The sequence below is a fragment of the Sinohyriopsis cumingii genome, chromosome 7 (assembly GCF_028554795.1).
Source record: "Sinohyriopsis cumingii isolate HCF-2022 chromosome 7, ASM2855479v2, whole genome shotgun sequence".
NCBI lineage: Eukaryota > Metazoa > Mollusca > Bivalvia > Unionida > Unionidae > Sinohyriopsis > Sinohyriopsis cumingii.
In genome coordinates, this window is record NC_142967.1 from 128,541,920 (window position 1) to 128,569,385 (window position 27,466).

Below are 27,466 nucleotides of genomic sequence, written 5' to 3' on the forward strand. Positions count from 1 at the left end.
TGAACAAGACAGGAAGGGTCATACATCAGATTGATCAGACTTGACATGAACAAGACAGGAAGGGTCATACATCAGATTGATCACACTTGACATGAACAAGACAGGAAGGGTCATATGTTAGATTGATCACACTTGACATGAACAAAACAGGAAGGGTCATATGTCAGATTGATCACACTTGACATGAACAAGACAGGAAGGGTCATATGTCAGATTGATCACATTTGACATGAACAAGACAGGAAGGGTCATATGTCAGATTGATCACACTTGACATGAACAAGACAGGAAGGGTCATATGTCAGATTGATCACATTTGACATGAACAAGACAGGAAGGGTCATATGTCAGATTGATCACATTTGACATGAACAAGACAGGAAGGGTCATATGTCAGATTGATCACACTTGACATGAACAAGAGAGGAAGGGTCATATGTTAGATTGATCACACTTGACATGAACAAGAGAGGAAGGGTCATATGTTAGATTGATCACACATGACATGAACAAGAGAGGAAGGGTCATATGTCAGATTGATCACACTTGACATGAACAAAACAGGAAGGGTCAGATGTCAGATTGATCACACTTGACATGAACAAGACGGGAAGGGTCATATATCAGATTGATCACACTTGACATGAACAAGACAGGAAGGGTCATATATCAGATTGATCACACTTGACATGAACGAGACAGGAAGGGTCATATGTCAGATTGATCACACTTGACATGAACAAGAAGGAAGGGTCATATATCAGATTGATCACACTTGACATGAACAAGACAGGAAGGGTCATATGTCAGATTGATCGCACTTAACATACATAAAATATGAAGGGTCATAAATTTGTTTCATTTCTTTCAGATTTTGATCTTTGAGCAGCATGTACCTGGAAAACAGATTACATTCCAATCAGAACCCATCCTGAGCAAGTTAAAGGAGATATAAATTAAACATTACAGACCTTTAGTAACATTCCAGAGGATACAGATGTGATTTCTTTGAGATTATATATGTGAGAGCATCAATTATGCAGACTTCTATTTTGGTCTGACTGAAAGGGTGACCGTATAAGTTTGAGAAAAATTCATAAAAGTCATTATTGTTGAGGGGAAGAATCTGTAGTATTTGTAGGATTATAGAGGGATTTGTTAGAAATTTTTGTAGGATTATAGAAGGATTTGTCACACATTTTTTTAACTATTTCTGGAGAGATTTGTTAGACATTGTAGAAATATAGAGGAATTTGTTGAACACTTTTAATATGAATATAGAGGGACTTGTTATACATTTTCAGATGGATTTCTTTTATCGGATTATGTACTATTCATTAGTATACTGCACTACAATAATTTTTTAATCAGTAAATTATAAAAAAATTTATGAACAGCAGTGGCAAGATACATTTAAGTAAATCTGAGAAAGTATCCTAAAAAGACATTTTGTCGTGGTAGTTTTGGCACTACAGGTCATAGACTAGAAAAGCTTGTGGAATGGAATGGAATGTTGTCCATTGTCAATCTTTTGCCTGCCTATCAATAAATTCAACATTGTTATCACTACATCTCTTAAACTACATTAAAAATTACCAATAAACTTTGCACGTGCTTTCTTCCCAGTCTTTGTAGTTGGACCTAAATGAAAATGGTGCCAATCAGACATCCCTTATGGCTGCAAGTTCTTAAAAATCTCATGATCACTTCAGAACATGTCCTTTAAAATGATCATGTCAACATGAGGTATTCATTTAAAGACTTTATGTACTGTCTGGATAGTCATATATAAAAATGGGCTGATCTGACACCCGGTATGGCTGCCATGGTAGTCATACATGATAATGGTCTGACCTGACACCCGGTATGGTTGCCTTGGTATAGTCATACATGAAAATGGGCTGATCTGACACCTGGTATGGTTGCCTTGGTAGTCATATATGAAAATGGGCTGATCTGACACAGTATGGCTGCCATGGTAGTCATACATGAAAATGGGTTGATCAGACATCCAGTGTTGCTGCCATGGTAGTCATACATGAAAATGGGCTGATCTGACACCCGGTATGGCTGCCATGGTAGTCATACATGAAAATGTGCTGATCTGACACCCAGTATGGCTGTAATTGTACATGAAAATGAGCTGATCTGACACCCTTTATGGTTGCCTTGGTAGTCGTACTTGAAAATGGGCTGATCTGACACCCAGTATGGCTGCCATGATAGTCGTACATGAAAAGGGCTGATCTGACACCCGGTATGGCTGCCATGGTAATTGTACATGAAAATGGGCTGATCTGACACACAGTATGGCTGCCTTGGTAGTCATACATGAAAATGGGCTGATCTGACACCAGGTATGGTTGCCATGGTAGTCATACATGAAAGTGGGCTGATCTGACAATCGCTATGGCTGCCATGGTAGTCATACATAAAAATGGGCTGATCTGACAACTGTTATGGCTGCCATGGTAGTCATCTTGAAAATCTTTTTTCAGTACTTTTCATTGAAAAGTCATATCAACTAGGTGTTTTCTTTAGAACACTTCTTCCAATGTCTGGTTTGTCTAAATGAAAGCAGAGATGATCTGACCTTTAGCTTGCTAATCCTGTTATCACTAATCCTTCACAGAAAATCATAAAGATGTTTTTTTTTTAAACTTAAGACTTATTGTTATGTCTAGTTTGTCATAAATATATATGATGGCAATCTATATACATTATGACCACCTTGGTGGCCATGTTGAAGGTTGTTATTAATACTTTCGGATGAATTGTCAAACTGACACAGGGTTCTCATAGAAAGACACCTTATGATGTATAATTGATCCTAAATGAAACTGAAACTGATCCGACCATCATGCTAGCCAGATTTGATCACTGCTTCTCCTAAAAAAAAAGTGATATTGACATGGGATTTTGACCAACTGACTTAAGAAATCTAGTTTGCCATCAGTGAAAATTGGGCCAGTCTGACATTGAGAATGGCCACCATGGCAGCCATCTTGAAAATCTTGTTATCACTACTCCTCTTTAATGGGTGGGTCATATCAACATTGGGTTATGCCAGTAGGGTGTCAGTCTCTTTGAAGGAATCTTGTTGAAAAATGTTGCCATTTTTATGCTGCATATACTGTATATTTTGTTCATGTTACTGCTGTATTACTTTTCAAACTAGCACTTACCTGTATTTATTATTTCTGTGCATGTTAAATGTTATGGCTGTGGAAATCAAGTAAACAATGGACTATCACATTTGTAAATTATTTTTTTTTTGTGTGTAAAGATGAGTAAAATATATCATGTTAAAATACCAGTTATATGGTATACAAAGTGACCAAAATTATAACTTTGTTGGGGAAAAAATGTGAAGGGTTTCATCAGTTTGGACTAAATACATCAAGATAGATAGCCATCCTGTAGAAAGTTTATGAGGACTTTATCTTCAATAGCCATCTTTTGATCCATCTTGCATGTTGTTATGTCAATCATTGCTTGTTTTCTGTTATCAATTTGGGAAATACTGTGTTGTGGGCACATGCAAATTTACATACCCATATGTATGGTATTTAAATATGGTTATATGTATTGAAAATAAGGCATCTATCTTCATAACACAACTATGGCATTTGGCACTTGCATGAGTCACAGTACCTTATGATTGTCACATCAATACTTTACCTTGGCCAGCTGTGTAAATTTCACTGACTTCTCTGGAGATTAGATTATATCACAATATCAAACTTATCCATTGTTCTTCTCTCTGTCACTAGAAGGAGCATATTATATGTGTCCAATGAGATTTCGTAACTGGCTGGCTGTTTTAGTAATGGTGCTATTTGAGCATTAGGATCAGAATTTCAAGTCATACCTAAAACTTTTCAGAAATTTTCTATAGATTTTCTACTGTGTCAAATGAACAGTTAATATGTGTTGGCGAAGAATGCATATACAGTAGAACTTCAATTATCCATCAGGGTGTGGGACTTAGACCATGACGGATATGAGAATAGACGGATAATAGAATAACATAATAGAATATGTACATTAAAAGTATTATACAATGGACTGGGTCATCAAAAAATCGTAATATCTACATCTGTACATGTACCTGTTTTTAATATACTGATGTAAAATGCCCTGACAGTTAACAGAGACTGACGGTTAGTCAGGTACCAAATAATTGAAGTTCTTCTGTAGTACTCCCTTGATTTTATTGCTAATCTCATTCAGTAAGGCCAATGGTAATATGTATGTATGTATGTATGTATGTATGTGTGTGTGTGTGTGTGTGTGTGTGTGTGTGTGTGTGTGTATGTATGTATGGGTTTTGTAAATGAGAGAGGAAAAGACTTTTTACTTCATACAAGTTTATATATGGCATACATGACTTGTTTGTCAGACATACATCTAGCACCATATATACATCAGCCTTATCTCTGGTCTCTAAGTTGCTGACTCAGCAGTGGGAAAGTCTGTTACCATTTAGCACTGCTTCTAAAACACTGCATCACTCCTTTTCTTTCAGACTTAAAATTTATGTTTTTAAATTGAAAATCAGTTCAGTATGTTTTGAACTTGTCATAATGATAATAATACATATTCTAACAACAGGAATTCACACAATAGAAATTCCTGATTATTATTAAATTTCATCTTGATTTTCTGGAATTGTTAAAAATGGTAAACTTAGAACTGGGCAAAGTAAGTTTACAGTTTTCACGGTTTAGTCCGAATAATGTTCTAGGTTTTAATTGATAGTAGATTTCAAATTCACCATGTGAAACTGAATTGCCATTTGATGATAATGTAACACAGTGTATGTGGTAAGGCTTCTAAAGGTTTTGCATTATTTTGCACACATAATCCTTTAGGTAGTCTTGTGGTTTTCTGACACATGATGATCTTCTTAATGATATATTTGATGTTCGATATGTGTCACATTTATCTCCACTGTTCTTTAGATTTATTACATCATGTCTGGTCATCCGATGGTGGAATATGAGAAGAAATCTTTAGATTTTAGGCATTTCATCCCTGTTTGACCATTTTGACATTGTTCGAATAATGACAATGTATTTTTTATGAATTGAAATGCCGATCTTTTTTTTATTAAGTGGTATGAAAACAATTGCAGTTTAATTCAAGCCTTTCTCCTAAATCTATCTTTAAGTGCTTAAATTTACAATGTAATGTCACATGTAACTGGTCTTTTTGTTGAAGTTAAACCTGTTAACACAAAAGTAAGAATTTTTCCAAAACTGTATTGAGTGTACCAGGTGTAAAGTGTGTATATTTTGTGGTATATTAGTAATTCTTTGATTACATTACAGTGTTATGCTAGATTATAGCTTATCTAAGGGAATCAACAAATGTCTGGTTGTTATATAAGTAACAATGTATGTTTTGGTGGATTTCCATGTTTTGATTACTTACATAATATACATTGTTTACATAATATATGTTTTGGAACATTTCAGTGTTTTCATGTTTTTGTTTAGCTTTAGACACTTTTCATTTTTGATTTCATATTTCTCCGTTATTAGTATCTTTCTATACTAAGTTTGCTCACATGCTATTTTCTGATTCTTTGTATTTAATATTGTTTTAATCAGTCATATTATTAAAACAATATGAAATTATTTGATAATGATATTTTGTAAAGCATCATGTGTGTGATTTTACTGCAGGATTCATAAAATGCTTGTTTTTTTTCTACCTGTCTGAGTATATATTGTGCAGGAAATGTACTATTATGACAGCTGCTGTATCTGAGAATTTACATGTTCAGAAAATATATCTGCAGTTTCATTTCAATGAAATATCTTGATTATAACAATGACAATGGCAATTTTTATAGTATTTGACATTAGTAAAAGTCATTATATTCAGTACTAAATTATATTCTGCTGCCTTGAAGAACTAAGGTGTGGAAGTACAACACATTAATACTGGCGTGATTAGAATTGGAATATATAAGATTGAATGAACTTTTAGAACTTTGTAAGGTATCTCATAAGGTACAAATATGTTCATTTACATGTGATTTACTGTGTCTGCAGATTAAATTATTTAATTATGAGCAGAACATCTCAAACATGAAATTGCTTGTAATAGAAAACAAATATTCAAGTAATAGTCAACATTGTGATAAGACTTGAAGATGTGTATTAATTATAGGTTACTGAATTTATATAGGAAAATATGAAGTTTCAAGTTTTTTGGATGGAAATACTGCATGACTTTGAGAGTGCAGTATATCCATCCAACAAACCGAGTTCATATTTTCCCATTCAAATTCAGTAACCTTCTTATTATATGATCATTTTCTTATTCTACCTAGGGCTTAATTATATGAACAAAAATACACTACAAAAAATAAATGCCAGTAGCTTCTCGTGGGTCGGTGGTTCTTCCCTGGGTTTTCCAGGGTTCTTCCTCCACCAGTTATACTGGCCGCCATGTATAGCCTATCTTGTGCTGAAAAATGGCGTTAAATCCTACAACAACAACAACAAAAAATAAAGTAACTAAATTTATGCCGTATTCCTAACTAAATACACAAGCGCAAATTCATCATTATACAACATTATTAATGCACACATAACTCTGCCCAGATTAATTTGAACTTAGTCACGTGGTAGACATCACGATTGAAAGAAATGGTGTTTTGGTCTACTTGAAATTTAGAGTCATATTGTGAATGAATGTGCATTGCAACAACTTTTCCATTTAGTCTGGAATGAATAGATTTTGTTATTTTTGTCGATTCTACTAAGTTTCATTATAATGACTGGATATATCTGTGTCAGTTCTACATGAAGTATATCTGATTTCAGCAGCAAGGGAACAGGGTGTTGATGTCTGCAAAGGTGTTTCTGTTCTGTCACTGAATGTTTGGAATCATAATGTGGGAAAAATATGAAGTCTTTTAATTGTAATTTTTAAAAAAAATGGAATATAATGTTTATTTTATTTTGAGTGCAGTAAGGAGGATGTATTTGCACTTGGAGTGTATTCAAAATTACAGAACAATTTCGAAATGTGAAATCAAGTGTTAGATAACATGGCTCATGTAATTTGGATTTGCAGAACTAAGAGTGTACATTTTGAGGAAATTCAGGATGTAAAACAATATTTTTTTGCTATTCTTATTACCAGCTAAAGAAGACACGTTTATGCCTTGTTACTTGCATATTATTTGTAGGGACCCAGACCTGTCTGGCGTCTGTCTCTAGCCTAAATCCGAAACATTGCATCAAAAAAGTTAACAGGCAATTTGGCAAAGCAGCTGGTATGTGGCAGTCCACGAAACATCTGCTTTAGTTAATTCAGAAACAAATTTAATTCACCAAAAGGTAAAGCATCCACTACATAAGTGTACATGATTTGTTTACAGAGTAGTTCCTAATACACTATTGGGCACACGTGAGTGCAGTATGAAGTGCACATGGGTGCAGTATAGTAAAATACTCCAAGAGAGTCTGACAATGTAAAGTTAACGGAGAAAAAAAATTAGCGTATAATAAGGTATCTTACAATGTCTGAAACCCATTATTGTGAAAAGTAATTTTGTAAACATTTTTGAAATGGGAGAAAATAAAATTGTTTTCATCACTTATGTCTTGCTAGATTGGCTTTGCTGTTATTTTTCCTGTACAGTCTCTACATTTATTTCTTAGTACTGGACTTTCCACTGTGTCCAAATTCTTATATATCACATGATAATCTAATGTATCTTCAAAGACGAAGTCATGGTGAAGTTCTTGTCATAGATTATCTGACATTTTCTTTGAGAACATAGACCCTAAACATAACAACATACAGTGGGTCACAGATTTCACTTCTAGATCAGCATCAGTGCCTCATTTCTCACTGTGCACTGTCACCAAAATGCACAGAGACAATCACACCATAATGCTCACATTCTAAAGAATAAATAATTACCTTTAAATCAATACCAAGAATTATTCAATTTAACTCTTGTATTACCACCAAAAGGATACAAGACGAAATAGACTGGGACTATATTTATGGTACTGAACCAGATGTAATTATGACCTTAGTCCAGATCTATATTTATCTAGACCCGTATAAACTTGACCAGCTTGATCAGTTTTCATTAAAATTTTGTCAGATTGCATAGGGTAGCTATCATTGTTCATCTGATGGATTTTACATTCTGTACAGTATTGGATACAGAGAGGACATCAGCCACATTTATCACTACAAAAGACATAAACCATGTATTGCACTAATTTTAAATAATTGGAACATATGTGTTAGTGACATTTTTTATAGGGTGTGAATATTCATAACCCTTTAGTTGTACCATATAACAAAATGGGAGAGGCCATAATGTGGAATAATTTAAAGTTTAAAAAAGAGAGGTACAATTTTACTCCAATGATTTAACTCATTTTGAATGCTGTTCATGCAAAATATTTCAGATGAGTTGGGGAGTAAAAAGAAGCCACATATTGATAAACCATTTCAAATTTCTGATCTTGAAAGTAATACTATTTATTGTTTCTTAGCTTGCATTTCTAGAAACAGCAATTTTATCTTTATCAAAATTAATTTTCTTTTGCGTTTTATTAAAATATTCTCGACAATCTGAATTTGAACTTGTAGATTTATCAAAGTATTGGTACAATTCATAGCATTATCAGCACACAGTATGGCAAAAACATCATGTTTGTGAGGTGAAATTTCATGTCTATACTTCTATTTTAATTTTGGTAATCAAAATAAGCTTAGAAAACAATTTTGTTTGGTTGCTATGTTACAAAGAACAAAGTTTGTATACTAGTGATAAATTTCGAACACATGCACAAAGACTATTTTGCATAGATGATATGAAATACAGCAACTTTTCATCTGTACCCATCTCCACTGGGCATTTAATAAGTTTTGGGTGAAATGTCATATACCTTGGAAAAATTGATAAAAAGAAAATAACTACTTAATATGTATGCATCAGACATTAAAGAACAAACATGTCATATGGTGAGTACCTCTTTTGAAAACTAGTTTCAAAGGTAACCTCCATTAGTTAATTATGCTGTCAATGATTTTTGTGATGGTGGTGAATACCTTCTCGAGCACATCAGTGAGTAAAATGTTTTGATTATTACTGGGATCATTAATACAGCAACCATAATGGCGTATTAGTCAAATAATACTGTCTCCCTGTGTAAGTGGAAAGTTGCCAGATTGAAACACAGTATTAAATGGGTTAATATTGGAGTCATGTCTGCCACAATGTGCTTAACATCTCAATTAACAAACCGTCTGAGCCCCACTTTCCAGTTTTCATTGATTGTAGATTGGCACAACCTGTTATGGAATAGACAACTAAGTGATGATACAGCTTTTTGAAATGCTGCTTTGGTATGTCTTATTTCATAATTTGCTTGCTGTACTTGACAATTCTCCATACATTGTTTGTCTGTGTTTTCATTAAATTACTTTGGATCTTATGTCACGTGTTTAGGCTTGAATAAACAGTAACACAAGAAAGAGTGAAAACAACAAGCTTTGAAAAAACAGAATAATGTATTTCCTTGGAAAAAGTCTGTAAAAATGAAGAAGAAAAAAAATGAACTTATAGAGTCGAATCCAAAAATAATCCAAGAACAAAATTTCAGTAGTCCTAAAAACAAAATGTTTTACTGATAGTTCGAATCCCGACAAAGAATCCAAGATGGAAGATGACGTATGGTGAAATCTGTAATGTTGAATTCTACAGTTCCTTCTAGTAACAAGAATTAAAGAATTATCACTCTGGTTTCTGAGAGCTGAATAAATTTCTTTTAAGAACTGTCTTTGATTAAGAATCTCACATGAGCACATGTATTTACCAGAAAAATAACAGAATTAATCCTTTTGAATCCAAGTAATTTGAAATAACTCCAGACAGCACAACGTACAACTTCTAGTGTATGAAAAAGCCCAGCTGAAACTGAGATTAATTCTCCAAAACATGGGTTATACCATATTCTAAACGCAAACAAGAGGTCACATGATCATCTACTTGAAGGTTTATAGAAGCTAAATACTTGTTAAAGATCACATCTACCCAGTGTGACCCTGACGAAAACCAATCATTTTACTCAAAAGAAATAAAAAAATAAAAAATTATTTGTATCTTAAAGACAAAGTCCCATCCTGACCTCAAAAACAACCAATCATTTTAAAATAAAATAGAACTTGTTTACAATGGTTGCTACAAATTTTGAAACAAGGTCAGGATTTAGATCAACGCCTGGTGTTTATAAACTAACAGTAAAGGTCAAACTATTTTCAGAAAAAAGTACCATTTCTTGTGAATAAATTTATATTACAATATCTTGTAATGAAAAATACAAAAATTTAAAACTGACAATTAAATTGAAATAAATATATATATTAAATCAGATATAATTAAATCAAATATACATAACATGAAATTTATTTTTTTATTGTTACTGCTTCATTTTACCCAGTATTGTAAAGTTATATTTCAGAATACAGTAAGAATTCCAATTTTCTATTGAGCTTCAGTATATATTCTAAATTTATAAATGACATACGCTTTTGCTCAACTCACTTTGTTGGAAGATAAGTATATGAGGCCCAAGGGTATTACATTTCACAGGTTTTAGTTAAATCGTTATACGTATTTGCAATTTTATTGATGGTGTCATTAACATTGACAGTAATAAATGGAAAGAATGTACTTTTTAACTGTTGAAAAATGAATCATCAAGATAACTGAAGGTCAGTTCACATATTAGTGGAAAGTGAACCATCATTATGACTAAAAACGTCTCTTCACACAGTGGAAAATGAATCATCATTGGGACTGCAGTCAGTTCACATTTTATCATGACCAGAAAATATATTAAAGGAAAGTAGATCATTATAACTATTAAATTCTCATAGAAATGAAAATGTATTATTACAGTGACAAGGTCAGTTCACATTTCATCACAATGGCTTAAAGTTCACATATTTAAAATGCTCTGATTCATATCTAATTCCAAGCACAAAATTTTATTTTTTAGGGGAAAAAATACACATTAGACTATAAAATGATCTACCAGTACATCTAAAATATTTCAAAGTTATTTACCTTGTCAGAGTTTTATTGAAAAAGTTTAAATATTCATTGTAATCTTCCTTCCTCAAAATAAAAGATACCTCCTCTGAAGGAATTACATTATACATGTCACATCAGCCACCATTAAAATATGTCAGTGCTTAGTCTGTGTCTGGATATTGAGCAATAAAAAAAATTCAATTTTCATTCCAATAGTTCAATAAACATTTCATTCTCTTCATTAAAAGCTGATCTTTTAGGTATACTGTCAATAAAATATCAAATAACATTTTCATAAGAGAAGAACAACATAATACAGTTTGCAAAAGTTTATCTTGCAGTACCTTTTTCTGCCAAACAATATTGTTATATTCATTTTTCTCAGGTTGTATTTTCTTACTGAACTTAAATTTTCAAATTCATGTATCAATCCATACAAATCATATGCCATTTTATACCAAGATTCACACAATTTGCACATCATACATGGTTATAAAGTTCTGTATTTCATTGTCATATTTGTATTTATAAGCCCTTAACATTCAGACAAGATACATATATATTACGTGTATTGCATACAGGTCACTGAAGTTCAGTTTGTTTACAGCTTAAGCATTGTCCTTGGACCTGTTTATTTGAATCGTTATCAATGAATTAACAACTCCACAAGCAAACTGACATTAAACCCACTTTCCTTTATACAGAACAAATTGAAGAGATGAAGTGATATTGTGCCAGTCTTTATCAGACATGCATACCTAACTTGTTAACACCTCCAGAAGGGTGACCCTCAACCAAAGTGTGCACAATGCCATTGTCCCCAGACAGTAAAATACATATCTTGCTGATCAATACTCTGATTTCCACCCAGTGAGGCAGAAGTATTTTGTTGTGAACTTGATGACAATGTACCCACCCAAGAAAATCTTTAACTATTTAAGTGAATGCAGTTTATGAAACTAAATTTAATTCTTTTAAAGATTTTACCTGTGTTACCATTATCAGTTATTTTATATATATTTACAGAATGTTTTAACATTATTACATTTTATATTTTATGGTGGTGTACTTAATTATACATTGGAAGGCCTTATTCATCGGAAGGTTTAATTATACATTGGAAGCCTTATTATACATTGGAAGGCCTTATACATTGGAATGCTTTATTATACATTGGAAGGCCTTATACATTGGAATGCTTTATTATACATTGGAAGGCCTTATACATTGGAAAGCTTTTATTGTACATTGAAAGGCCCTATTATACACTGGAAGCCTTATCATACATTGGAAGGCCTTATACACTGGAAGGCTTTAGTATACATTGGAAGGCCTTATACATTGGAAAGCTTTTATTGTACATTGAAAGGCCTTATTATACACTGGAAGCCTTATCATACATTGGAAGGCCTTATACACTGGAAGGCTTTAGTATACATTGGAAGGCCTTATACATTGAACGGTTTTATTATACGTTTGAAGGCCTTACACATTGGAAGGCTTTATTATACATTGAAAAGCCTTATAAATTGAAAGGTTTTATTATGCATTGGAAGACTTTAGTATACATTGGAAGGCATTATTATACATTGGAAGGCCTTGTTATACATTGGAAGTACTTAGTTACACTTTGGAAACGTTTATTATGCATTGGAAGGTTTTATCTTCCAAAATTTTTTTGCATTTTTTTTTAACTTATCCTTTTGCTGAGGCAGCATAGCACCTTTTGTGTTGAGATGCCATAAAACACTACTATACATACATACATACATACATACATACCTTGCTTAGCTATGCTTGAGATGATCCTGTTGTAAATGCTACATGGCTATTTTTTGTCATTTTTAATTGAGCATATGCACAGAGTATGCTTTATATTTATAAAATCAATGAGATACCGCATGCATTACATGGAGTCTTTCGGTTTTCTTTCCATGTCAATTACTCGTCTGATTTATAACATGCGTTTTCTCCTAACATAAAATCAGCAACATAATTTCTATTTAAAAAATCCATTAAAATTATCAGTTCTATAGTTAATGTGAAAGGTCAAAAAAGAGAAAGAACGAAGATAGGATTGTAATATGTTTGACAGAACTCGTTCTTCAAATAATTCGTCCCCATTCTCTAGAGTAGGGGTCTCAAACGCGCGGCTCGCCAAGCTGTATTCTGTAGCCTTCAAGCCATTATCTTCTGGACCGCAAAATGACTGGCGTCACAATGTATCATGAGAGATAATAAAGGTGGTACGGCCCTTGGGTCATCGAAAATACCCCCATGTGGCCATCAAGGTGGTTTGAGTTTGAGATCCCTGCTCTACAGTGTCAGTGGAGTCATATATCGGAGATCCGTGTGGTTATAAATATGCGAAATAAAAAAAAAAAAAAACGGAATCTTTATCGTAATCTTATTGATATCATTTAATGTGGAGATAGACACGGTCATCTCGTTCTTAGCAAATTCTTTTCACAATATTTTATTCCACTAATTTTGAATTCACGATTACCGTTACACCTCCTGAGTAGGCCTACTTGTCGAACGTCTGTGTTTTGTTCCTCGTTTACTAAGCGTGAAAGTAGTTTTGAGCTGAACCGTCTAATTGACCTTTTAACTTGCCCCAGGTTTTTTTTTTTTTTTTTAAATCTCAATGTCAAATTTTGTGATAAACGACTGAAAGTTAGGTTCAGATTTACGTTTAAACAAGCCTTCAATCCCCCCCAAAAAAAAAAATATGCGTATTTTTTATTTCAGATGTTGCATGCGCGGGCCTTGACGGCATTCCAATTTATGTATTGGTCGTTGTGGCATTTCAAGTTGACTATTTGTAACCAATTGCTGAGTATCGGCCTCATGTGGGCGTTCCACTATCGTCACGTGGGTTTTGTGAATTACCATTGAGATGGGCTTTCATTTCAATGGATGATTTAGAGATCGCTCACATGCGAAATCGTTGGAACCAATAGTATACTAGTATTCAGTAAAATATTTGTAAGATTCACTCTCATTGGTTGTTTCTCGAAATGCTGCAGGATGCTGAATCTTTAGTACTGAAGAGTACAAAAATGTATAAAAGTCATGGCGGGCAAGATGTTTAGTATTTTTCGTAGACCTAGTAATTCACCTAGACTGCGTTGTTTTATAGCCGAAATTGTTATACAAGAGACTTTAAATGCATCGAGGTAGGTAGATTTATATTATATTTATAGTATTCGCATATCCTCCCGTTTGTTTGTAAGCCCTCTGTCTATTTCTGATTTTTAGAATAGTCTATTTCAGTAGTAGCCTTAGTTCTACCTGTAAGACCCGACGCTGATATAGTAGCCTCGTCCTACATGTAAGACCTCGACACTGATATTTATGTTGTGGGCACCATATCACTAAAACAAAAATAATATGTGCTATGTCTTACATTGTAGGACTAAGTAGAAGCAGTGCCATCTGCATCCAATATGTGCAGTGTTTTTTTCTAATATTTCAAGAACAATTTGAACAAATAAATAGAAGGAATTCTTGTATACACGTGTTCAAAGAGATGTAAATCCCAAATTTATGGAATTACTGAGAGTTTGAAAGACAGTAATTTCAATCATAACTGTGTTTGAAAACAAGCTGGCCCAAGCAAAAATGGCGACCATGTTGCTAAAGAAGCTCCCTTTTGATTAAAAAAGTCAGCAGTGTTGGAGACCCACCTGGAGGCAATCAGTTTAGAACTCATAAATCAGTGAATGCAATGGCTAAGTTTTGTGCATTTTTGATATCTTTTATTCTTTCTGTTTTTCAAATCAGTACGGTGGTACAATCAAAGGGTATGGTGTGAGAATACTTTAGTAGTTCATAACCAATCAGCAGCATAACAGGCAGTCATTTGTATAATGTAATGTGCAGGTCAGGGTTATTGTTGCTTACAATTTACTCTTCAAATTATTTATTTATTATTATATAGTACATTTAATATTTACAGGAAAATTTAGTCTCGGGCTCTGCTCCGTTTTGAGAGAGCATGCCACTAGCTTCCCATCCGTCCGTGGTTTTTCCCAGTGGTTTTCCAGGTTCTTCCTCCACCAGATATATTTACTGTTGTGTAGCATGAAAAATGGCCTTAAGCTAATCATAACAGTGTAAGACATCAACCCTGATATTTATGTTTTGGGGATTTAGGTTTTACTGAGTAAATAATGGTATGTGTAGTGAGTTCCAATGTTGACTAACATCAGAACAAGAAGTCAAATTGTCAGGAATATCTCACACTCTTGGCAGCCTGTCCCCACATTTTTCTACAAATTAAAGTAATAAAGTTTATCAGACTTTACTAACTCTGATGTCTTTTTTCTAATTCAAATTCTCACATAAGACATGATTTCAAGTTCGTTGGCCTACATTTCAGTTGGCAGTAATGCAACGGAAGTCAGAAATGCCAAAATTGGTTAAAAGGATGAGAAGTATCTTGAATGAAATGAAGCTATCTAAGCACTTTCTTAAGTATTAATATATTTTTTATTCTTTTCATTAGCTAAGTATACTTCAACTTTATCTGATTTCAGCATTCCCAAAATGAAGTACATACTGTACGTACAGCAAGAGTAGTATATGTCTAAATACTGTGTTCTCAACACATTGAACAATTTGTCTCCAAAACATTAGTCAGTTTGATTGTGTAAAATATACAGATTCACTGCTTATCTATAAATCTGCAGTAGCATGGAATAAATTGATACAAGTTGTACTCTTTAGATTAACCAGCCATGCTGTAAGAGTAGAGTGTATGACTTAAAATTTGTATGAAGTTGTTCTGGTGGCAAAATTAAATTATTTTTGTATTTTCAGCACTGTATACCTCAATTTTGCTTGAGACGACCTGTCAGAGAAACCACCTGGTGTCACAGCAGATAGGTAAGTACCACACCCAGACAGGAATACAGAGCTGAAACAACAATGACCACAAACCATAGTAGGAGGTATAGCGTGACCACTCTTTTTATTGTATGCATAATGACGCATTAGAATTTTATTTTACATGTATCAGTTAGTTGCTACCATGGGTAAAAAGTTGATTGCATAATCATTGACCTAGTAGTAAACTGAACACCCAGTTGTTTCCAACCTATTAATTTTGGCCATTATTTCTTTTTAATTTTGGTTACAATTATTCACAATGCTACTTTTAACCGATGTGATGATAGAGATTTTGTGATTTAGGGTTTTGTTAGCTTAGCCACCAATGTTTTGTTTTCATTATTTGAAAATATGTTTGAAAATTTCTGAGAACATAAAAGTTATTTTAAGATCTTTTAAAGCCCACATTACCCATCCATTGATAATTGTTAAGTTTGGAAACAATTTATTATCCATTAGTTGTTTTTTTATCTTTAGATTCATTACAAATCAGATACAGAGATACTTCCAGGGCATCAATCATGCAAAATTTGTATGAATTTCCCAAATATTGATGCACAGGAACTCCAACAATTTAAAGTCACACATAGGAAAATGTACTCTGCACTGTAAACAGTTTTTATTTAAAGTACTTCGGGTAAGTCACACCAGTAGAGGTATCATCATGTTTTTTGCAACATAAGTCTTTTTTCAGGTAGACAACTGTTTACATCTGGATTCTTCAACTTGACATCAATGGTTCTTAAACTAGATTTTATTGGCACATTGTGCCCTGTAGCAAGCATTATGTCATAGTATAAGCCATGTAAAAAGGAAGTTTTACAAGTGCATGTTAAAAATACAGCCTACCCAGAAAAAACAAAAAGGCTAATTCCCTGCTTGGTTCATCTTCTTTTGTTCCGCAAATACTGGCCGCTGACACTGATGAAGACAATGATTTCTGTTATTATGAAATATATCTGATTACTGGAGCTGGGAAAATTTTAATGGAGATACTAGTGACTGATTGGTGTTAAATACGCGTCTGATGTACACTCTGAATGGACAAAATAGTTTTTCCAGTCCCCCCCCCCCCTTGAGCAGTAAATCAAAATTTAATGTAAAGCAGACATGATACAAAACCTAATTAAATTTCATACAATTTAAAATTAGAGTGCACTTTTCATTTCTTTTCTCAAACAATTTAGCCCTGCTGGATCATGTGCTTCAAAACTATACAGCCTTTAAGGGTTAAGATCTGTTGAATAAATAAAACTAACAAATGATAATAAGAAGTACAGTTATTTATTTGGTCAAAACACCTCTGTCAGAGCAAGCAAGCTATGGCATTTATGGACCTTAAACCCTAATACAGCATTAAAGAACAGATAAGAAATCTGTCAGTAGTGTGTGTGTGTGATTTGGATTTTTAATGTAGCTTTAAAAAAAATTGAGTCATATTGCTATGATGCCTGCAGTGTGGCTGTTTATAGTGATGGCCTGCAATTGGGCATCATGCTGCAGACATGTAACATAATGTCCTAGCCAGTCACATTAACCTGACACCAGGCCAGCCAGTCCTAAAAATAACATCTTAATGTTGAGCGCCAAGTGAGGCAGCTGTTAGTACCATTTTTGAAAGAATTTGGTATGACTCAGCCGAAGTTTTAACCTGCGACCTCCCACATCCATGGTGATGCTATAACCACTTAGGCCAACCAGAGCAGTCTAATCATAGTATTCAGTAAAGCACTAATTTGAGAAAGTGAAACTTTGGCACAGCTTAAGTTTGTTAAAAATTCAGTTTTGGAGCAGAAGTATCAAAAAGATAAAAGATAATACCTTTGAGCACTAGGAAATTGTACTTAACTACCATAAAGAACCATTGTCTGACTGTACGCTTCTTTAGACATCATACTATGAAAGGAAGGTTCACAGAGAGGAGTTTCAAAACACAAGTTATCTGGCCAAAATAAGGAGTTAATCAATTGGTAATTAAATATTAAGCATAATCATTGTCAGAAATGGAAAATCACATATTCTGAGAGCTACATAAAAAATGGAATATGTGTTATTTTGAAAAATTATCTTTGTTCCTTTAAATATTTATAATTTTAAAAGATGAAGTTCCCTAAAATTATATAATCAATGTACCATTAAAAAATTTGTTGTGAATAATTAGATATTTGATACGTGGAGTACCTTAGTCTTTAAACATGCCACAGTTTGTATGCAACATGTCATTTTCAGTTAAACAGCTTATTTCTTTTTCATTTTTCAGTTACTTTGTTTCAAACAGTGATAAAATTGATATAGTGAAGGTTTCTTTTTTACTACATTTTCAGATGCAGATGTCATCATTGCTTGAATATATGTTATGTATAAAGACTGGCATTCTCAATTTTTTTTTTACCTATAGACTATAATGAATGATTAGTTTTATTGTAGAGACTATAGAATATAATTTTATTTTTTTGTGCATTATCAGATTTGATATGAGGACTTTTAATTTTTATTTGAGATCCCACCAACTTGTTGTGCTGCCTGTTCAGATAGAAGTTACATTATGATGAAGTAAACAATATTTTCCCAAATTTGAATTAAGAATATGCGATTTCATCGTGACTTTAAATTTTAAAAAAGCTGTCAACATTGCGTGAGGTTTTTTTACTTATTGATTATGGAATTTTATATTGTTACAGGAGGCATGACCTTTAATGAGATTTTAAAAATAATTTTGGGTTAAGAATATCAGAGCATTATTATCTTTATTGTTAAGACTCTTTTTCTTCATAATGGGTTTATGATTTTGATTTCAAGTCCATACTCGTATGCTTTGACTGAATTGTATTTTGATTGCGTTTTAACAGCCATTTAACACATTCCATATTATATGGACCATTTTGCAAGAGAGGATAAGGAGGAATCTGGGACTTCCTTATTTTTAATAAACATTTTCTATATTAAAATGAAGTTAATAACAGTAAATTTGTCATATACTAGGTTGGAATTAAGAAGGTATATTAAGATATACTGTTTTTATTAACTTCAAAGAAGAACCAAATTTTAATGCCTTATAGTCTCATGTAGCAAATATAATAATAATAATGAAATAATGAGGACTTTGTATAGCGCCTAATCTTTAGAAGCTGTAAGCGCTTTACAACATTAGTCAACACCTATAAGATAAAAAAACATATATAATGATATAATTACAAAACAAACGCTACGAAATTAGAAAACATAACAAACATGCTGAGAATATTTAAGGTAGGAAACATTAGGTCTTTAAGTTTGTTCTTGCAGTCGAAATAAGTGAGTTTTTAGAGCACTCTTCAATGGGATCACTGTGTCTTTGTGTCTGAGTTCAATGGGCAATTCATAACACAGTGCTGGGTCCTGGTATGCAAAAGAACAATGTCCATATGACTTTGTTTTCATAGTGGTAATAATGAGTATATGATTGTCAGAAGAGGAGCGTAAGTATCTTGCTGGTGTGCACATATGGGTGAGGTCGGATAGGTATGTTGGACTATAGTCCGACAGTGAAACATTGCACAGAGAACAAATTTTGTGTTTGATTCTGGATGGAATGGATAGCCAGTGTAGGGTACAGAGCAGTGGGGAGGTGTGCTCTGATCGTGGTACTGTAAGTATGATCCAAGCAGCTGTGTTTTGAAGTTTCTGGAGTAGATACTGAGATGAACCAGACAGAATTGATTTGCAATAGTCCAGTCTTGAAAGTACTAATGAACACACAAGTGTTTTAGTGGCATCAACTGAAAGATATTTGAGAATGGAGCTGATGCGTCTCAGCTCAAGATATGCAGCCTTGCATATGTTCATGACATGTTGGTGCAACGTGAGAGTACTGTCCAGAGTAACACCTAGGTTTCGTACTGATTGTATGAATTTAATTTTGGTGTTGCTGATACTTGTTTGAGGTAAAGGATGTGAATGAGAAAGTCTTTTTGTTGTGATTAGAATGGCCTCAGTTTTATCATCATTCATCTGCAGCTTGTTACATGTCATCCATGATTTCACAACTTAAATGCACCTCTCTACACCTTGGATGATAGCATCAACTTCAGTTGGGTGGCTAGATTTGTATATTTGGGTGTCATCAAAAAACAATTGGTTGTTGTTGTTGTTGTTGTGGGGTTTAACACCATTTTCAGCACGCGATAGGCTATGCATGGCGGCCAGTATTAATGGTGGAGGAAGAACCCGGGAAAACGCCGGAAAGAACCACCGACCCACGAGAAGCTACTGGCAAGCTTTCTCACATACCCACATTGGCTGAATCCTAGACTCGAACCGCCGCAGACAGAGGTGAGATGGCAGTGATCCGTAACGAAGAGCGCTTTAGACCACTCGGCAAAAACAATTGGTGAGACACTGGATGATGATCTATGACACTTGAGAGCGGCTGAGTGTATAGAATGAAGAGAACAGGTCCAAGAACAGACCCCTGTGGAACACAATATAGATCAACTGGGCTAGAGTATATTCAATTTGTAGACACAATATATGTCCTGTTGACCAAATAGGACTTGAGCCACAGTAAGGCTGTATCATGAATGCCAAATACATACTGGAGACGGTGAAGTAATATATCATGGTCTATTATGTCAATTGCGGCAGACAAATCAAGGAGGGTGAGGACTGTAATCTTTCCACTATCCCAAGCAGATAGAATGTCATTAACTACTTTTAGAAGAGTAATTTCAGTTCTGTGGCAAGGGCAATAAGCAGATTGTACATTACTGAAAAGACTATTTGAATTCAGATGAGATACAAGCTGGGGTAGAACAACCTCTTCTAAGATTTTTTATATGAATTTGAGATTACAAACTGGCGGTAGTACTTTAAATCGTTATGGTCTAGTGTTGGTTTCTTCAGCAGAGGCTTTACAATGGCAGTTTTGAAAAATGAATCTTTTGCTTCATCTCAAGTTAATATCAGACATTACTTGTTTTCATTGATATTTGTGTTATGAATCATTCATGCTGTGGGCTAATACAAGATGTAATATTTGTTCTGGCAAACCATAATACCTGCAGAAGGAACAAAAATTGGGACTTACTATTTCTGTGTTTCCACCTATTGAAATGATAACTTGCTACAATCACTTGAACTTATTTCCCTAGCTACTAGGGAATCTTTGTATTTCTGAAGAAACAAAAAAAATGCCAGAATATGTAACTATATTTTGACTAACCTGACCATTATTCATCTTCGTTGTGACTTAAACTAGGCTTGAAACAATCATATCTTGCATAAATTCAAATATTTAAAAGCCATTTTCATCCATTAAGCACATCAACTTGACAACAACAAAATATGGTTCACTTATTTTTATGTAGGATAATCAAAGACATCATTTCAAGCCCTTTCGGCTTGATGCATAAATTTTCATTTCATTGTAGGGAGAGTTATTGTTTGCCAGTAATATCCTACACATTATGTTTTGTTAACTTGTAGTAGTGTGAAATTTATAATTTTATTGGTGAACTTAAAGCTTGGTTTGACAAATCTCCAATTAATAACGAAATACAACATTCACCCAGTGAGGCAAATACTAAATTTTTTATTTGACTAGAATAAAGTTTTACTCTACCAGTTATGATACGAATATAAAAATTAACATTAATGACCTGAAATCAGTCATATGAAGGATTGTTAATGGAATATATTCTATTACCCTTCTGACAACAGTTACATGTAATTAAATTTAGACCAGTCTGCTCACCGTCTTGTAAACATTTATTAGTACCGAAGAGTGAAAACTTGTACGAGTTTGATAAAAACAAATGGAAAACAAACTTAGTGTAGAATGTATGAACTTTTAATGAATAAAGTGGGCAATGTTCTTGACATTAGAAACAATTATCAGCAGTGTTGCACTTTGAGGGAGGCCTGTGACACCCTCCCATCTCAAACAGCCAATGTTCCCCATATATTGATAATTATAGGGGCCAGAGATACATAAAATACCCCCCACCACCACCGAAAGCCCAACCAGTATGCGACACTTGGTCAGCACTGACTCTAAATTGATTTTGTCATAGAGTGGTTTGACAATCTCGACACCAGATATTTTTAACTCCCATTTATAAAAAGTTGGATTGTTTAATTTTAAGCCCCAAAAAGGTAAAGACCAAAAAACTTGCCAGTAGCTTCCCATGGATCAGTGGTTCTTGTCAGGTTCTTCCTCAGCAGTTATACTGGATGCTATGTAATACCTATTGTGTGCTGAAAAATGACATTAAACCCCACAACAGCAACAACAATGACATTGATTCATCTGATACTACAGTGATGGCATTCATCATGACATTATTGCAAGCTTGTTGATTTTTAAACCTGTACAATAATGCAATTCTCAAAATGAATAGGAGATAACTTTGCCAAACAGATTATTAAGAAATTCATCTGAACAATGTCAGTCTAAAATATCTCCCATTGCAGTAAACAATATGATTATGCCAGGCTGGATCAGGTCCATTGTTGGAGGAATGGGGTTGTTCCAAAATTTCCTTCAGGCCCTGACTTCTTTGCAAGGGCACCAAAGCTAAACTGTGTGTGTCTATTCACTCTAAGTGTGCATACTACCTAATAAACATGTGCAAGAATAAAATGATGGTCAAATTTAAAGTGACAAGTGACTGTACATTTGTGTGTGTATGTTTCTTTTTAAGCAGGAGTGGGTGCATGCCAGACACACACCCTTCTGGCTATGATGATGCAAAGTGTTTATAATGCAAAACTCTGCAAAAACATATTGGACAAAGTACAGTTGTTCACATGCAAGTGATATGGGTTCCATTATTGAGTAGTGAAACAAGTTTGCTAACATTCTCTATGGAAAACTAACTTGCTGTCTTCAAGACATGTCATGTATTTGCATCAATACCTATTAATTTGTCTTGCAGTGTTTTACTTATAACTGAATAGTTTATAAACAAATCTTCCTATTTGCATTATTTGTTATTTACAGTAATTTAGTGAAATCATGACAGTTAAATTAGCCTTAATGTTCTAGTGTCTTATATCCATAAATATTGTTGAAGTTTTTCATACCAAAATAGTTTGATTATTCCAATTTTAGCTTGACAAAAGTCTTAGGGTAGTGTATGAAATCTTTTTTTTTTTATCTTTATTGGCTTTGATTTCATTTTACTGATTATAATCTCATTATAGGTTTCACTGCTAATAAAAGCTATAAGCTTGTTTCAAAAGATCATGTTTTGTCTTTCTTATTACAGATTGTTGTACTGAATAAACTGGAAACTTCCCATGATAATGAAAAGATGAAGTCAATAAAGTGATGCAGATAACTAACCAATTATGGTAAATGCAAATAGATCTAATTATGTTACTAAAATAGGCATGATAATAAATGTAAGACTGAATAAAATGCCAATAGAATCTGGTTGATATACTGTACCTACTCAAAGATACAAAGAGCAGTCAGCAAGGAACAGTGATCTGAATATGGCAGATGCTGTAAACATTAACAAAATATTTGGTATTTATGTTAATTTTTTAATCAGCTGGTCTGATTATAATCTTCAAGTATTTGATCAGTTTGTCTGGCCATCCATCTGTTCATCTGCAACTACATTTCATCTTAATCCACTGTGTAGAAATTGAAACTGTATGAAAATGATATACAATATAGCGATTCTTGACCAAACTGTATATAAAAATATACTGAGTTTTATATGGCAAGCGATGAAAGTAATTCTATTTCAGTTTGTAAAGTAATTTATTACTTGTCTTTTCTTCCTTACAGCAATTTTTCAGTTTCATAAATGTTTTATACAATTTTTACACTCAGCTTGTTACATAATTCCTGTTAGCACAATCACCCCACCCCCACAGGTAAAAATAAGGTTAACAATTGGATTTGCATACATAGATGACATTTTTGGATTGTCCTGCCAGTATCACAGTGTTTTAAATGTTTAAAATGTTCATCAAATATTACATTGTATCTGTTTTTCAATGGGGCTATCGTGTTTTATAAACACATCTCTTTGTTCTTGTTATTTCTATTCCATCTTATGATTATTTAAATATAAGTAAATGTAAACTTTGTCTAGCTAAGACTTTAATATGAACAATATAATATTTTTAAAAAAATTATATATCTAAAAGTTTTGTAATTAAGCTTTTCTTTTGCATTATATTTTTTCGTATAATGTATGCAATAGTAGATTGCAAATATGCAATTTTTACCTTTTATAGGCTTCTTTATAACATAACAAATACATGCTGTCCCAATTTTGTTGCGCTTATTTTATCCTTCAGATGTGTTGATTGTATTTCACTGTATGCAAGAAACAATCTTCTTGTTTTATCTTTGCAGCCTGAGTGAGTAAAGAATGTATTATTGCGGGCTGTCCATTTAGTACATGCGCATGGAGGGTGGATGTGGATGTGTCTACTGATGATGTATGTGCACATATGAAAGGGGGTGGTGGGGGTGAAACCTCAATAATAATTTGTCTAATACGTAACCTGTTTGTCTGGGTTCAGTCGGCATTTGAATTTTATTGGACACTAGATCAACTTTTTAAAGTTACGCAGCTTATTTCTTTGGTGCAGCAAGACATTCTACGGTGGTGATATATCTGTGTTATTAAACACATTAATATTATTAATCCTTGATCATTTCTGAGTATTAAATATGGGCCATTCTTTAGAATTCTGGGTGTGTGTGCATCAAGCATACGTACACAGGGGTGAGATGTAAAAAAGCATGTGTGGGGGGGTCAAGCTTTGCCATATTTTTGTGTATGTATTAAATGGATGGCCACTTGACAGTTAAAGTGGTATACTATCTAATTTAGTATGTTTCCTTTGTCAATTTTAGGTCCATTGCCCAGCGGATCTTGTGATCTGTGCTCTGACCAGTGAAAGCATGTGAATTTGCTAAAGTCACCCAAATTGTGTAGGTATTTCTCATATGGGTCTCCAGATTTGATTGTGCTTTATAAAGTTTTGAAACATAAGAAAGATGGAAGAGAAGAGATCGAAATTACCACTTTTAACTTGCAAACACTGACATTTGCATATATGATTAGCAGCATATTTTATACCTAGATATTATGTGAAATTCTATGCTAAATCATAATATTGTAAAATCATCACAATTTTTCAGTTGCTTTAAAATCAACTTAATTTTCAAGAAAAAGTAAGTGAATAATTGATATCATGTATGTGCATTTCTAGCATGTAATATTTTCCTCATTTTATTTTCCCTCACAAAATTCTCTAAAATGTTATACTTGTTAAAATTATTCTCAGTTTAGTTTTTATGACAGTTTGGAAATCATGTATTTCTATGTTTATGTGGTAAAAATGGAAAAACCTGTCCATCATTCATCTGCTAAACAACCAGAAAAATGAAAACAAAACATAGCGCACTGCATCCACACAGAGTTTAAAATTTTTAAGGATAACACCAAATCTGTCAAAAAGTATAGATACTTAAATTCAACATATGAAACTTTGAACAACTTCTTTTAAAAAATCACTGAATACATTTTCATAAATTTATCAGAAAGTATCAAGGCATTATGCTCCTTGTATCACGACTTTTACTCCACATAGAAAAATTGGTAAGCAACTCTCTCACAAACATCTGTGCAACAAAAATTTCACATTAAGCACGAGTGTATTAAGTACTTTATAAATTTTTCAAATGAATTTAATTAATCATCAGATTTGGCCGTCAGTACTCAAAGGGATAATCTTTAAAATGACTTAAAATGGCAGGGATCTTTGCATAATATCTAGCTTTGAGGGACTTCCCATAATAGATTTCAGCATAATAAAAGTTTGCTTGTAAGAATGATGTCATCCATTTATAAAAGTGGTTGATGACATTTCCCTGTTAGTGTGTCTGTTTTATTCTGTAGTAAAATCCACATGAGATGGAACAAATTACAGAATTATCACATGAATTATTTCTTACTTTTTTGCAGAACCTCTCTTGAGAAGATCCTAGATACTTTGACAAGTGAACAGTGCTGCAGTAACCAGTTTCCAAGAAGGAAATAACTGTGAACAATATAGACAGAAAAGAACATCATACATGATTTCATACAGATGTTCACCTGAAATAAGCTTTGCAGTCCTCGCTGATTGACATGTGTAAAAAATACTACAATTTAATTCATTTGAGCATTAATATATAATGAGATCAAAACAAAGCATCATCACATTGTTACATCTTAAATGTTGCCAGCATGACAGTCTCGTTGGAGCATCGGTGGTTATTCTATTGGTTATTTGCAGCATAATTGACGATAGAAGCCAAATGATCATTTGGAGTAATAACTACCCATTGTGTATTTAATGATTCTATAAGCTTAAGCTCATAAGCTTCTAATGAGATAATATTGGACGTGATTACAGCAGATTGTACACCATTTTAAATGTTTTGAGACATCAGCTATCATTCTTCAATAAATGTTTCATTTTGAGAAAGTTAAGTCTCTATTGTGCTTTTGTCTCACTTGCTCATACTATTGAAAATAACATGATTAATTGTTATTGTGCATTAGCTGAAAGATGAGAAAAAAATTCTGTAATGGAACAACATCCAGCTTTCTGTTACCATTTTTTAAAATTTTTTTGTTCCACCTTAAGTCAGACATTCATTAAAGTTAAGCTTGTATGCTTCTCTGATTCAGAAAGAAATGTTTCTGTGAGAATCACACAGAATTTACCTCTCTCCTAGTGTCTGCTATTAAAGGGCATGGTGATTTTTATTATATTTTTGTCAGCAATATAAAATTTTAATTCAATGCATAATTCCCCCAAAGTGTTTCTCAGAGGTTTTAGAATAATGTATTTTTTGTGGTAGTAACTTGTAACATTATAACCATTTATTGTAATAACAGTCAATTTTAGTGACCTAAATGTCACTGACTACTAGAGCAACAGTCATAAGGTTCATACTAGGGTTATCCTACCATTTTAGTGTTGCTCACTAGTCTGGCTTCATGGTAGGGTTATCCTACCATTTTAGTGTCGCTATCTAGTCTGGGTTCATGTTAGGGTTGGCTTACCATTTTAGTGTCGTTCACTAGTCATGGTTCATGGTAGGGTTATCCTACCATTTTAGTGATGCTATCTAGTCTGGGTTCATGTTAGGGTTGGCTTACCATTTTAGTGTTGCTCACTAGTCATGGTTCTTGGTAGGGTTATCCTACCATTTTAGTGTCGCTCACTAGTCATGGTTGATGGTTGGGTTATCCTACCATTTTAGTGTCGCTCACTAATCAGGGTTCATGTTAGGGTTATCTTACCATTTTAGTGTGGCTCACTAGTCTGGGTTCATGTTAGGGTTATCTTACCATTTTAGTGTCTTTAGTGCCCCTCACTAGTCAGGGTTCATGTTAGGATCATAGGAATATCAAACAGTACTCTGCTTCCTTACATTAAGAAGGTAACCATGACTGCATGGGTACCTCATTGACATTTTAGTTATAAATA

General features: G+C 33.5%; 1 protein-coding gene and 1 long non-coding RNA gene across 2 annotated transcripts in view; both read left to right on the forward strand.

Moving 5' to 3' along the window:
- Positions 1-7,631, forward strand: part of LOC149796095 (beta-galactosidase-1-like protein 2) — a 222,225-nt gene extending 214,594 nt beyond the window's left edge. Inside the window, exon 19 of the mRNA XM_089966017.1 lies at positions 872-7,631. Coding sequence (XP_089822143.1) covers positions 872-955 — 84 coding nt within the window. The 3' untranslated portion in view covers positions 956-7,631. The remainder of the gene's footprint in view (positions 1-871) is intronic.
- A 6,461-nt stretch (positions 7,632-14,092) lies between these two features.
- On the forward strand, positions 14,093-26,455 carry LOC149796098 (uncharacterized). The gene is made up of 5 exons (XR_016422493.1): positions 14,093-14,262; positions 15,908-15,973; positions 23,224-23,308; positions 24,837-24,914; positions 25,951-26,455. It is a non-coding gene; the product is annotated as an uncharacterized LOC149796098 (long non-coding RNA).
- Positions 26,456-27,466: the final 1,011 nt, after the last annotated feature.